The 14465-nt window shown below is 41.5% G+C and overlaps 1 protein-coding gene across 9 annotated transcripts in view; it reads left to right on the top strand.

Annotated features, from left to right (window-relative positions):
- Nucleotides 1-14465, top strand: part of KMT2C (lysine methyltransferase 2C) — a 218921-nt gene that overhangs the window by 48099 nt on the left and 156357 nt on the right. For all 9 annotated transcript variants that reach the window (XM_069859268.1, XM_069859274.1, XM_069859276.1 and 6 more), the window contains one exon: nucleotides 11267-11355. In XM_069859268.1, coding sequence (XP_069715369.1) covers nucleotides 11267-11355 — 89 coding nt within the window. The remainder of the gene's footprint in view (nucleotides 1-11266; nucleotides 11356-14465) is intronic.

Below are 14465 nucleotides of genomic sequence, written 5' to 3'. Positions count from 1 at the left end.
TCTCAAAAGTTTTTACTTGTTCTTACAAGTTGAGCACTACAGCTACCTGAAAGGAGGTTGCAGCGAGGCAGATGTTGGTCTCTTCTCCCAAGTAACAAGTGACAGGACAAGAGGAGATGGCCTCCAATTGTGCCAGGGGAGATTTAGATTGGATATTATGAAAGATTTCTTCACAGAAACGGTTGTCAAGCACTGGAACAGGCTGTTTGGGGAAATGGTGGAGTCACCATCCCTGGAAGTATTTAAAAGATGTATAGATGTGGTCCCTGGGGACATAGTTTAGTGGTGGACTTGGCAATGTGGGGTTTGTGATTGGACTAGGTGATCTTAAAGGTCTTTTCCAACCAAAAGGATTCTGTGATTCTGTACAAGATCATTCAGTTTATTGCATACCTGCACTGTGTATGGCTGGCTTTTATGGCAGACAGCACAGTCTGCACCTGCACTTAATAGATCCAGTGAGAATATTTAACATAAACAGACAAGTGCCTTTTGAAAGAATCTTCACAATCCTACTGTGCTAAGACTCTTGTCAGACTGCAGAGTTTCTAAAGGAAATCTTTGACAATGACTCTTAATTAATGGTGCTAAAATTACAAAAATCTGTTCACAGAGACCAAAACTTCCACCAACTTCCAAGTACTTGGCAGCTGTTTCTCATGCATGATGACTCAGATCCACTGAATTTTATGTACAGGATCTTGAAATTGCAAGGCACAAGAGTTGGAGTCCTTACCATTGTATTGCTGCCTTTATTCAGAGGAAAGTACCAGGCAAACCCTGCAATATAAGAGAGAGCAAGTAGCTGCATAATTCTTAAGTCTTAAAAATGACAGGAGCTTGGTCCTGTTGTGGGTAGAAAATTGTGGCTGTCACAAGATTGGAGGAGTTGAAACATCCCATAGCTGTCGCCATGGTGAAACAAATCTTCTGTGCTGATTCTTATGCTCCCCATCTTGAAAAGACAGTGTTTGAGGCAGTAGGGTATTTTGATGCAGTTTTGTTTACTGAAAGGAAAGAGAGGTGTGCACAAGTACAGTGTCTGGTGGTGCAGGTGCGCACCTGAAACTGTTGCAAAGGTTGGAAGATGTGTGTTTTTGACAGTGCCAGTGGTCTCTCAGCTGTTAATGTTGCCATTTCATGTTCCTTGCCTGTAAAAATAGAACACGTGAAATCATTCAAGAAACTTGATAAACGTTGTTCAGCAAATTCATCAAGGAGCCCCACATGAACTGTTAGCTGGAGGAATCGTGAAAATATGATGAGTCCCAAGCCTGAGTTGATACACAGAGCTAGCAGGGTTGGAAGCCTGCAGATGGCTCTGCCAGTAGCTGCTGGTGCTTCCAAAGGTTTGTCCTATTTGGTTCCAGAAAAGGTTTTAAAAAATAGTGAGAGTGCTGAAGTCCTGGTGCCTTTTTTTGTGTAATTTTATAGTGAATATTGTGAGGTGTATTGGTAACAAATGTATAAAGGCTGTGCTTTGGGCAAAACTGCACATATGAAATGTCTCGGAAGGTCCTAATTGCATCAGAATTTTTTTGTAATATAATTATTTCTGAAATGTGTGTGATGGTTAAGGTTTGTGTGTAGTGATGTTTTGTGTTACGGAACTAAACTATAAACTGCAAGTCAGTGAACCTGCCTGTCAGTGGAAAGGCTGTTCTTGAGAAATGAGGACCTGTACATTTGGAGTGAACGTGACAGATATTTGACTGAAAGCAATTTCAGCTTACAGAATTTATAGATGTGTCAATAGCCAATTTGAAATGTAGAAAGAAGGCTTAGAGATCAGAAAGCCTTTTTTATGATTTGTCACTGCGTTATTCGAAACATTCTCCAAATCCAAGCAGTCCATATGTCTTGGTCAGGCAACCTATCTTCCTGTTTTTCACATCAATTTCCCATTTTCTTGTGTAATGGTGTCACAAAAAGGTAGGCAGAAACGCCTTGCAGGGCAGCAGCCCCAACCTCAACATCTCAAGCCATAACTGGGTGTAGCTCATGTGAAGAGTTTGGTTTATGTGTCTGTGACTGTTACTTATGATGAATCCTCCTAGTTTGGTCTTTGGCTGCTGTGTCCCTCTGTCTCTCTTACCATCCTGCTGAAGATGTTCCCAGATGGGTCTGAAGTTGGAGAAGAAGATTTCCTGGCCTTGTTTGTAAGGCTCTCTTTCAGCTCAGGCATGTTCATCTGCTTTATTGTTGAAAAGAGCAGTTCCACACACAAAGTGAAAAACTGTAACTTCAGAGAAGAGCAGAAAAAATGCTGAAGACAGTCGCTTTGGCCAGAGCAACCTTGTTGCTGAGCAGAGTGTGGCTTCAGGCTCCTGAGTCTGGTGGCCACCTGCAGAGCTGAGTTGAGGTTCAGTTTTTCCCACAGTGAGATGACGTTCCTGTTACAGTAATTATCCCTCTTTGATTCAGGTAGAGATTTTGGCTGAGTGCCTGCCGGCAGGACATCCTGTTTGCCTTTTCGCAGTCTCTCATGGAAAGCAATTTTGCTCCAGTTTTGGCCTGAGAGTTCACGTAGTATAGGTGACTATGGAAGGGCAGCTAAACTGAAAAAACAGCTAACACAGCCTTCACATATACTTAAAGTACTAATTCACTTGACCTTTGAATTGTTGTTAGAACTGTGCAATGCAAATTCGTTCTGACACGTGGTATTTTACTCCAAATCTGTCTCAGGACAGCCATTTCTGTTCACTCAAGAGCTCTGTGTTCATCAGTGCTTTCCCTTGTATTACCTCACTTTTTGTCAGCAGTGCCTGTTCTCTAGAATGAAAGCAAAGATGCACCTACAACATTGAGTCTTAATAATCTTTAAAAAGCTTCTATTTGCATTTCTTTGAGTAGTGTAGGAAGCCTTTGACAAATCTCCCTTTCACAAGGGAGCACTGGAAAAGTTGAGGTAGAAATTGTGGAACAGAGTCTTGGTTCTCTTTATGCTTTTGCTCAGACATCCCTGATCTCAAAAGCTGTAATATTTTTCTTTTATTTCAGGTGTTTAGTGTTCTCAGTGCTGTGTAAAATAAAGATGTGAGAAAGTTTCAGCTCTGAACATGTTAGAACCTGGGTGAATGAATAATGTCGAGTGAAGGAATTATGTCTAATAGATCGTTATTGGCTAAAGGCGATGTGAGATGGGAAGTTGTGGTGTTTGGGTTTTGAACGTCAGCTGGGTTGCTTCTCTTTGATGTAGTAATTTATGAAAAGATTATCGTGCTTTATAAATTAGAGTTATTAAAGTACACACTTTTCTTTGAATGTACGAGGAGACTAATCTGCAATATCATGTGTATTTTTGAGATTGTTTAATAATGAAACTAGAGATTGAGCAAGTTCTGTAATGAGATTGTAATAAGTCAGGTTCTATTGATGTTAAATAAAGCAGTTTCCTACAGTCTTTTAGTTCTTGCTGTTACTAAAAAAATCTGCTTTTTTTTCACCTTGCATTGCTTGTGATGTTCCTGTTGCACATCTCCTTATGTCAGGGTCCTTCTGCCTTTAATATGCACACATCTAATGTAAGAAGTATAGGAAGAAAGTGTGTGTTGAGCTTTCTCTTTTATAATACGTGAAAGAAAATGTTGGGGAGGACAAGTGCAGAAAACATTTTCACCTTGTTGCTTAGTTAAATAATTCTCTTGGGAATCTTTTAAATCTGAATCAGTTGAAGCTAGAGTCAATATGATAGCAAATTTCCTATTTTAGGCTTGCTAGTGTTTAGAGCTATTGACATTTAATTCTAGCTAGCCTCTATCTGCCTTGCTTCCAGAGCCGAATTGTTCATTTTATCCATATTTGGATGTAGAATTTTCTCAGCTCTTAGAAGTAATGAAGACTACATTGAAAAGTATTCACAGAGGGGGAAAAAACCATTTCCTTGTAGATATTTCGTGAATTGATTCTTACTTGCTTGCTGTGGTTCCCTTTCCATGAGGCTACTTGCTGAGCCGTAGGTATTTTAGCTTAGTGTAGGCACAGTTAATCTTTTACATCTGTACCTAGGACTTACAGTTCAGAAGCAGTAGGAGCATGTGCTTTGCACGCCTGTTAAAAAGGTTCTTGGAAAAGCTGTAGCAGTTTTCACTTGTAAACCTGCCGTGTGAACATTAGTTCATTAGCAGCCGCGCTGACGGTGGCGCTAATTGAACCTTTTTATAAATCATTCCTGTACCGTCTTCTAGGATAAGGCCTGGGCAGATGTTCATTTAACAAGACATCTGTGCTGGTTTAGGATGTTACTGTATCCCAGATGTTACACAACTTTTTAAGGTTATTGGCCCTGTTTTATATACTTAGTATCATTGTTGTGCTCAGCAGTTTGGGAAGCTTAGGAAGGAACATGTTTTCTCTCCTGAATGGTCCAGAGGTTTTGCTGTTTGAGAAAGAGGCAAGTTCAAGAGAAGTTCATACATATGCATTCTCATAAGCCTGAAACAAAATGCAGGTGTCTGGATGGATGATCTGAAGAAATTGTCACCTGGTTTTGTTTCTGCAGAGAACTTGCAGAAACTGGCAGTAACCTCTGGGTAATCATAAACCAACAGCCTGGCAGGGACACGTGTCTGAGGACGGTAGCTGTGTCAGTTATTCTATGTGGAGATGTTGGCCCATGACCTCCATACAGATCACTTTGTGGAAAGAATGAGTAAGATCCAAGCTGTACTTTTGACCTGATTGGTAGTTGTAAGGTTTACAGTGCTATTGCTGTCACCTTTAAAAGAAAAAGCAGAACAAAAAAAAAAATCAAACAAAAAACCCAAAACATGCAAATTTGTCATGCATTCAAAAATAAAAAAGGGAAACAACAAAGAACAAAAAGACTGGGAGAAGCAATATCTAATTACTGGCAGGTGAATAAGACACTTCTCCATTTCCCTCTGCATTGTACATCCATGCCGCTCTCCAGGCAGTTCAATAGAAGCCGCTTCGATGCTGGGTTAGTGAAGTTGATGAGACTTTGATACAGCCTGAGTGAGGCAGAGGGAGCACCTAATGCTCTGCCGAGCCCTGCAGAAGGTTTTTCTGGCTCTTGTTCCTGTGAGTAAATGTAATTAGTTGCTTACCCAGAGAATAATGATGAGATTTTTGTTTACTGTGATATATTTAAAGACTGAGAATAATGAAAGGCATTAGCTAAGACAACTAATTGATAACAAATTTAGGAGTGGGTCACAAAGGATTTTGATAAATGACTCAAATATGACTAAAATTATTGTAGACTAATTGTATCAACTGGAATCCTATTAAAAAAGTGTAGTTTTGTCTTTCGTTGACTTGGTTTTGTCAGACACTGGATGTGCTTTAAACACTTAAAGAAGTTGTATTTCTCTCAGTGGATCTGTTCTTTTAAGCATAAAAATATTTGTGTTTGGTTTTTCCTTCTAAGTTGAACCCTATTGTAGGAAAAAGGCAAGCAAGAAAGCCAACCGTGGAAACCTTGGCAGCAGTTCAGCCTGCGTACCAAGCCCACTGGCGGTTGTACTGACTAATATTTATTATTGTTTTCTTGCAGAGCCTGTGTTGGTCAGGTTTTGCCTGTACATTGTATTCTTGGTTTGTAAGCTGTGGGAGACGTGGTTCATCTGTGTTCACCACTTCTGCTGTTGTGAGCTGATGGGGTTTCTGCACTGATAATGTAAAAGCATGATGTAGTTACCCTCCTAGTAAGAAAATCTGGGATTGAGCTTCAAATTTGAGAGCAGAACTGCAGCCCAGAAAGCCACTTGTATCCTGGGCCGCATCAGAAGAAGCGTGACCAGCAGGTTGAGGTAGGGTATTCTGCCCTCTACTCTGCTCTTGTCAGACCCCACCTGGAGTGCTTTGTTGAGCTCTGGAGCCCTCAGCACAGGAAAGACGTGGATTTGTTTGAACGAGTTCACGGGAGGCCACAAAAATAATCAGGGGGCTGGAGCACCTCCCATTTGAGGACAGGCTGAGAGAGTTGGGCTTGTTCAGCCAGCCGAAAAGAAAGCTCTGGGCAGACCTTATAGCAGCTTCGAATACTTAAAGGGGCCTTCAGGAAAGCTGGGGAGGGGCTCTTTATCAGGGAGTGCAGGGATAGGACAAGGAACGGTTTTAAGCTGAAAGAGGGGAGATTTAGATTAGCTATTATGAAGAGATTGTTTACAATGAGAGCGATGAGATGCTGGCACTGGTTGCCCAGAGAAGTTGTGGCTGCCCCATCCCTGGAAGTTGGACCAGGTTAGATGGAGCTTTGAGCAACTTGATCCGGTGGGAGGTGTCCCTGCCCATGGCCAGGGGGTTTGGATCTGTATGATCTTTAAGGTCCCTTCCAACCCAAACCATTTGATGAGCCAATACAGCCATTACAGTTTGGTGCTGCCTGCCTGTGCATGAGCAGTGGGGGATGGTCACGGCCTATTGCTCTGTAGTTGGTTTAAGGCAGGAAAAGCTGGCCCTGCCATTGGTCTTCCCCTAGCAGACTTCTCGCATCGCCCTCCGAAAGAGTGAATATCAGAAGGAAAAGTCAGGTCCCGGGAGAACAGAGCACAGGTTGCTTTTCCCAGTTTATTTAAGGGGAGCTGGAATAAGGAAATAAGAAAAAAAGTTTACAGGACCTGTCAGTAGAAAAATCCAGTGTTATGCAAATCAGCCAAAAGCTTTATGTATAAAACTATTAAATAAAGTCTGTAAACTTAATGAAAATATTATTAAACAGTCCATCCTTATTACAAATGGTGATTGCAATGATTAGGTATGCTATGTGGCCTTTTCAAATGGCATTTTTTGTGAAAACAGTAAATTAGGATTGTCAGTACAATGCATATTTCACTGTTTTGTGACTTATTTTTTCTCTAAGCCAAACATAAATTTGTAGGCTATAAAATTTCTCCTGATGATGGTGAAATCAATTTAACCAGAAAAAATAAGTTAAAGATTAAACTGCTGGTTTTTTCACCACTTGTTCAGTTTTACTTAAAACCTGCATTGTGTTATGAAGGCTTTTTGTAGAATCTTTGGGGGAGGGGAACGGCAAGAAAACACCCAAAGTACATCTATCTTTCACTGAAAGAAGCAATTATATTTGATTATTTGAAAGCTCTGATTTTTCTCGGTGTCAAATAGGTTGCTAAAATATGGTAAGGAGTTCAAGGAGTGAATAGTGCTCTTGTTTAAACAAAATGCTTGAAAAGGCTTTGTGAGGTACTTTGGTGTGTAATACTTTAAATGTAGTTTTAATAGAAAATCTAAGGCCCTAAGTAAATTATTAAATAAACATAAACAACTGTCATTTTCTGCTCTCCAGTGACCTTCACCCACAGGGCTGCATTGGTGAATACTGAAATGGGGTGCCTGGGAAGAAAGCCTCATTTTCTGTTATTGCGTGATGGTTTTGCAAGTAATCCTGGTTTAGTAGTAACTTTTAACTTTGTGTTGCAGACATATAGTTGGTAGAAGAATAATTGGGATAGGATTTAGAAATAATCCTCCTTCTTAGCTTGTTGTGTTCTGTAAAGCTTCTGAGCATTCCTGCACCAAGGGAAGTGATTTCCCTTACCTGTGATCTCAGTGCTGGCTGATGTGTTCTGGGATCTTGTGAAGAATCGCAAGGAATGTGATACTTAATGCTCTCATTTTCTTACCAGCTGCTACAGTGTTAGAAGGATGTTACCTCTTTCTTACTGTGTCTCAGTCTTGCTGGAAGAGCCTGTTCTATCCAATGAGTATGATGATCTTTTTGCTCTGCTTCCTACTCTTCATTATGAGTGGGAATAAATCTGTGTGATGATCTGAAATGCTGCCAAGAGAAACATTCGTGTCCTTTCTGCTTCCAAATCATGTGCCCACCTTCTGGCCAGCTCGCTGATGGCTGGATGTATAGATGGGCTGACACAGCGGTTGAAGGGAGGAGTATAAGACTATTTCTTCTGCTTGCTGTGCAGTTTATTCTGGTTCAGATATGTGCAATATATGGGTTTTAAGAAGCTGCGCTGGAAGCTTATGGAGTGGCAGATAACTGAAGAGGTTGGAACTGAATGATCTTTAAGGTGCCTTCCAACCCAAGCCGTTCTGTGATTCTGTGCTGGCTTCTGTCTTCTCTAAGAAGGCTGTTGTTTAGTTGTGTGTTATGCGTGAGCTGTCACTGCTTATGGATAGGCAGGCAATGGGAAAGATAGCCTTGTATCCCTAGGGCTGCCACTGTGCCTATGCTTTGCAAGGCTGTCCCTTCCTACCCCCAGCTACTTTGTAAACTGAGTGCTGTTTTTCAGGCTTTGGTTTGAGACTCATCTGAACTGTTCTTTTCCTTCACAGAGACAAAACTGGTCCTGACAATTTGAAGGGGCCTTCTTGTTTCGTAGTCTGAGGCAGTTGCTATTTTTCTACTCTAAAGCAGTACATGTAGATGCAAAAAATAACCTGGTTCCAATCCTGTTTACGTTATCCCCTTTGATCCATGAGAGCCAAAGGTTTTGCATGGTTAGAGTTTGTTTCTCTGGAAGAGAAGGATCTAGGGAAACCTTATAGCAGCCTTCTGGTACCTAAAGGGGCCTGCAGGAGAACTGGGGGGGGCGCTCTTTATCAGGAATAGGACGAGGGGGGAATGGTTTAAGCTGAAAGATGGAAGACTTGGATTAGATACTGGGAAGAGATTGTTTACAATGAGGGTGGTGAGGGACTGGCACAGGTTGTCCAGAGAAGTTGTGGATGCCTGATCCCTGGAGGTGTTCACGGCCAGGCTGGATGAAGCTTTGATCAACATGATGCGATGGAAGTGGAACTGGATGGATATTATGGTCCCTTCCAACCCAAACCATTCCATGATTTTGTTATTTTGTAACTGATTTAGCTGATGTAATTCTGTGGAAACAGTTTGGATAGATGTAAGTATTGTAAGAGACTGTACCAAAAAGGAAATGCTGGTTTTGCATTGATTTCATCGCTTAAAAAAAACACCTCAAACCCTTTCCCCCAGCAGAGAACTAACCTCAAACCTTTCAGAGTCCTGTGAAAGAGGAGCTGGAGCAGTTTTTTGTTCAGGGGAGCAAGCAGTGTGCCCCTGTGCTAGCCTGCCTTCATCCCGATTCAAGTAAAGTTGGTTGGGTGAATGGTTGCCTTGGAGCTCTGGGATGTTGGAACTGCTGAGATGCCCCAAACTACTCAGAATTTGTGTACGTGGAATTAGAAGCTCCCAGGGTCTCCCAGGCTTTCTGTCAGCATGCAAGGCAGGTTGCCAAGTAGCCTGAAAATTTGGGAGGCGAGGTGCCAAGCTCTTGGCACTCTTTCAGATGGGCTGCTGAACAGCTGGGAATCTGGATGCTTGGGCTTCTCAACAGCCCACCACATTAGCTGATCAAGAGCCAGGCAGAGGAAAAGGCTGGAATCTGTGGTGTAAACCTGTCTGCTTTCCATCAGATCTCGACTGAAGTTGAAACAAATCTGCTAGGTGTTTTAGTTTGGATGTGGTGTCCCCACGTGATGGCTTTTTTTAACATGAGGACAGCTAGTCTTCTACTGTAACATTTTATTTTAGGTGTCAAAATATTTCTTTCACTGAAAATAATGCTTGTTTCAATTCAGTTGCTTCAGTGTCATTATTCAATAGAAATATCTTCCAAAGATGCTCTGAATGGATCGGTATCTGTCTTACATCTTATGTAACTGAGGGGAGACTTCATTGCTCTCTTCAGCTCCCTGAAAGGATGTTGTAGTGAGGTGGGAGCTGGTCTCTTCACCCAAGTAACAAGCAATAGGGTGAGAAGAAATGGCCTCAGATTATGCCAGGGAGATTTAGATTGGATATTAGAATCATAGAATCATTAGGTTGGAAAAGACCTTTGAGTTCATCAATTCTAAATGTGCTAAACTACTAAATCATATCCCTAAGCACTTAATCTACCCACCTTTTAAAATACCTCCAGGGATGGTGACTCAACAACTTCCCTGGGCAGCCTGTTCCAGTGCTTGATAAACTTTCTGTGAAGAAATTTTTCCTAATGTCCAATCTAAACCTCGCCTGATGCAGCTTAAGGTCGTTACCTCTTGTCCTATCACCCATCACTTGGGAGAGGAGACCAACACCCACCTCACTACAACCTCTTTTTATGTAGTTGTAGAGAGTGATGAGGTCTCCCCTCAGCCTCCTCTTCTCCAGGCTAAACAACCCCAGTTCCTGAAGCGAGGGGTCCAAAACTGAATGCAGGATTTGAAGTGAGGCCTCACCAGTGCTGGGTACAGGGACAGAATCACTTCCCTGGTCCTGCTGGCCACGCTGTTTCTGACACAAGCCAAGATGCTATAGGCTTTCTTGGCCACCTGGGCACGCTACTGGCTGGTGTTCAGTCAGCTGTCAACCAACACCCCCAGGTCCTTCTTTGACAGGCAGTTTTCCGGCCACTCTTCCCAAAGCCTGTAGCGCTGCACAGGGTTTTTGTGCCCCAAGTGCAGGACCCGGCATTTGGCCTTGTTAAACCTCATGCCATTGGCCTCAGCCCATTGATCCAGCCTGTTCAGATCCCTTTGGAGAACCTCTCCACCCTCCAGCAGATCGACGCTTCCTCCCAGTTTAGTGTTTTCCTCAAACTTGCTAAGGGTACACTCAGGTCCCTCATCCAGGTTGTTGAGAAAGATATTGAACAGGACTGGGCCTGGCACTGAGCCCTGGGGAACACCACTTGTGACAGTATTAGAAAATACTACTTCCATGAAAAGGTTGTCATGCACTGGAACAGGCTGCCCGGGGAAGTGATGGAGTCACCATCCCTGGAGGTATTTAAAAGATGTTTAGATGTGGTGCCTAGGGACATGGTTTAGTTGTGGAGTTGGCAGTGTTAAGTTAAGGGTTGGACTCAGTGATCTTAGAGGTCTCTTCCATCCAAAGCAATTCTGTGATTCTGTGACTACTGGCCAGATTGTGGATTGTGTTCCCCCATACCTGTAGCGAGCTCTCTTGTGGAGCACACGGGCTGCTCGTATTTAAAATCTTGCTGATATAATGTATTTTTTTATCAGCCTAAGTTTGTTATCATATTCTTCTTGGAAGAATTATCAGAAAATTTCAGGGGTTGATGGGTGATTCAAGCGTGTGTTGTTGGGAGCATTACCTAGAGCAGGGAAAATGGGAAGGAAACATCTGATCTCTACAGGATTGAAAGCACAGGTTAGCTTAAATGTTACGTGATTTAGTGCTGACAGTTATCCCTCACAATGAAATTATTTACATCCTGGATAAATGTAAACTTAAAAATTTTACAAGTGCTTTCAGTTTTAAAAGGATTTTCTCTAATTATGTTTGCAGGCCTCGGAGTAGAGGAAAAACTACAGTGGAGGATGAAGACAGTATGGATGGTTTGGAGGCAGCAGAAACAGAAAACACTGTGGAAACAGGTAACGGAATGGAAATGCACTTAATTATCCAGCGTTTTGGTAGACAAGAAGTATTTTTTAGATTTTGTAGTACACGTGAATTTGCACAGATTTAAAACAACAAAACCACCTATATTATTTAAACCTATTAATACTAGTTGAACCTATGCTTTCAGGTAATGGCACAGGAATGCCTTTGTAATGTAGTTATGTAGCGGCTCTTTTTTATTGGTTTTGCAGGTGACAAAAATAAAAGCTCCAAAGCAGTAGCTGCTATTTTCAGAATACCTGCCAAAATACAGCATTACTTATTGACCTCTAGCAAACTACAGCAGATTATATACCAGGAATACCAAATGTTAGTGCTTCCACTTCCCACTCCTGCTTAGGAAACAAGATAGATTTCTGTATTTTCTTTTGTTAATATTGGTGATAGTTGTGCCCAAATGCTTCAGTTACAGAGGGATCTTGTTGTCCTGGCTGCTGTAACAGTTTGTAATGTCTGTTCTGGCAGGTTAACAGTCTAAAAAGAGAAGCAGATGAGCTAACATGCATGATAAAGGCCATGGTGTAGAGCTGTCCTCTCTTTGCCAGGCACATGTCTGTAGCCGTTTGCCTGTTTTTAACCAGGGACTCAGTCTATGTAGAAGGATGAAACCTGCCAGGAAGGATGAAGCCATGGCCAGTTGGCGGAAGTTTGTTGGCTGGACAGAAATAAGCCTTTAAAAATGCATTGAGACATAAAGGTTTATTAATTTAATTAGGTGTATGTGTAATCAGCAAAGTGGAGAGAAGCACAGAGACATTGGTGGCAGGAGCTGGCTTTCAGGGCAGCTACTACATGGAAATACTGGCTGAGTTACAGGAATTGTTGAATTACTCTTACAGCTGCTAAGTAACAGAGGTAGAGTTGTGAAGTTTTTTAAGATGAAGATGAGAATCTGTGTCTAGTGCTGATTCATATGGAGAGCAAGTAGAAGACCTCAGAAGAGCCATCTTTGCAGCAACATCTTGCATAGACCGTACAGAAATGTGGTTGCAGTAGTAAAGGCTGTAAGAGAGGAGGCTGAATTTATGAATTGAATGGAGGACAAGCCTTGACTGTCTGTGCTGGTCTCTTGCTTCTTACTTGTTAGATGGCAACCGGCGTTGAGAAGGCTTTGTACTCAAGATTCAAGATTTCGGGGATCACCCTGAATGTTTCTTCATAGCTTGTGTTGAGTTTAAGGGTTGTTGATGGTTTGTGGAGGAACTCTAGATTAAAGCTTAATGCCAGGATGTTTCATTGTTTTATTCTATCAGTTGTTTTCCTGCCCCTGGTGATCAGTTGCTGGTGATAGTGAGCTTGATGGTCTTTTCCAGCTTCTACAGGTAATTACCAGTTGTTGAAGTTGACAGTCAAAAAGTTGTACCAAGGTATTTCTCTGTAGAAAAACAGAGCAGAGGAATGGAAGGTTACTTCTAACTATGTCTTGTATTCCATTTATTACTCTTCTACCACACATGCTAGAAACAGTCCTATGAAAATAAGCAAAGGGGACAGAAAGTGAGGTTGTAAGTGGAAATTTTGTATTTTTAAAATAAGTTGTGGAAAAAAAAAAGAAACCAAAAAGAAATTCAAGGTTAACAACTGCTGGTTCACCACCGTGCAGGGAATTTAGTGATATCAGTGGATTTTTGGCTTTATGTGTCATTATTAACAAAGTTCATCTGCGGAGATCTGAGAGCAGTTTTTACTTAGGAGAAAAGAGGGACAGAGATAATTATTTTTGAGGCTCCAAGAGTGCATGTAGATAAGTCTCTCCGTTATCCTTCATCAAAATCATGCTGACTGTCACAGGCAGCTAACACTCATTTCTGAAGGTACAGGCGGCAGTGGAGCAGCGTGCTAGTAATCCTGATGCACAAAAACTCCACTACATTTGCTGCTGGGAGTGATGCACCATCACTTCAGTGCTGAGCCTCAGATGGTTTTGAAGCCTGGGGAAAATACATAGGTCTGAAATCCCATTTTTATAAAGGGAACCAGAGCAGACTTCATTGTCATCTTGAGCTATTTGACAGTGACTGAATTGCAGTTATGTTACTTTAAAGGTTGAACACCATGTGACTTGATAGAGTTTTAATCACATCAATTGAAAAGTCTGCTGCTTCTGAAACTCATTCTAAGTGCTTATCTGTGGTAATAATAAAGTGTGGGAGAAGAGGTAATCCCAGTTTGTTGCTTCATGTAAAAATACATTAATCAAATTGAATTGTATTTGTGTTCTAGGTTATGAATTTTTACTTTGACTGAAAAGGGCTTTTATTTTGCTTTTTTTTTTTTTTGCAATAGTGGACTTGCTAGACAATTTGCTGTAGTAGGTGGCAAACCGAAATGTAGAATAGTAGTATTAGAAAACACAGTGTGATATGATTTGAAGATACAAAATCTCTTGACATCTAACTTACTTCAAGTCTCCATGTCTCACTTCTTTTTCCATTGTTTAGTGCATGTGGTGGGTAAAATCAGGAATTCTTTTACTGTGTGAGATTTCCATTTCTTGTTTATTTGGATTCAGTAGGTTGTTTCTGTTTTATTTATGGAGTCCAGCACTACTGGTGCCCTTTTGTGAAGCACTGTTTTAATAAAATGAGAGAAATCAGTGTTGTATTTATGGTGTGTTTGGTGTCGTGAGCACCACTTTCAGGGAAGGGTATGAGGTAGAACTGTCATCACAGGGAGGGAAAAAGGAGATGCTCCATAAAATTGCACTGAGAATAAAGAGGTGTTTCCGAGCTGCTGAATCCTTTTTGCAGAAGAGAAAAACAAATATGTGTGTGTGTGTGTGTAGGTACTAAACATTATTTCCCCCTTTTCTCAGGGGGAACAGTTTTAAACTGAAAGAGGGGAGATTTAGATTAGATATTAGGAAGAAATGTTTTACTGTGTAGATGTTGAGACACTGGCACAGGCTGCCCAGAGAAGTCGTGGATGTCTCATCCCTGGAGGTGTTCAAGGCCAGGTAGAATGAGGCTTTGTGGAAGGTGTCCCTATCTGTGGAAGGTGTCCCTATCTGTGGCAGGGGATGGAACTGGGTGATCTTTATGGTCCCTTCCAACTAAAACTATTCTATGACTCTATGATTTTC

The sequence above is a fragment of the Phaenicophaeus curvirostris genome, chromosome 6 (assembly GCF_032191515.1).
Source record: "Phaenicophaeus curvirostris isolate KB17595 chromosome 6, BPBGC_Pcur_1.0, whole genome shotgun sequence".
Taxonomy (NCBI): domain Eukaryota; kingdom Metazoa; phylum Chordata; class Aves; order Cuculiformes; family Cuculidae; genus Phaenicophaeus; species Phaenicophaeus curvirostris.
This window is presented reverse-complemented; position numbering and strand designations above follow the sequence as displayed.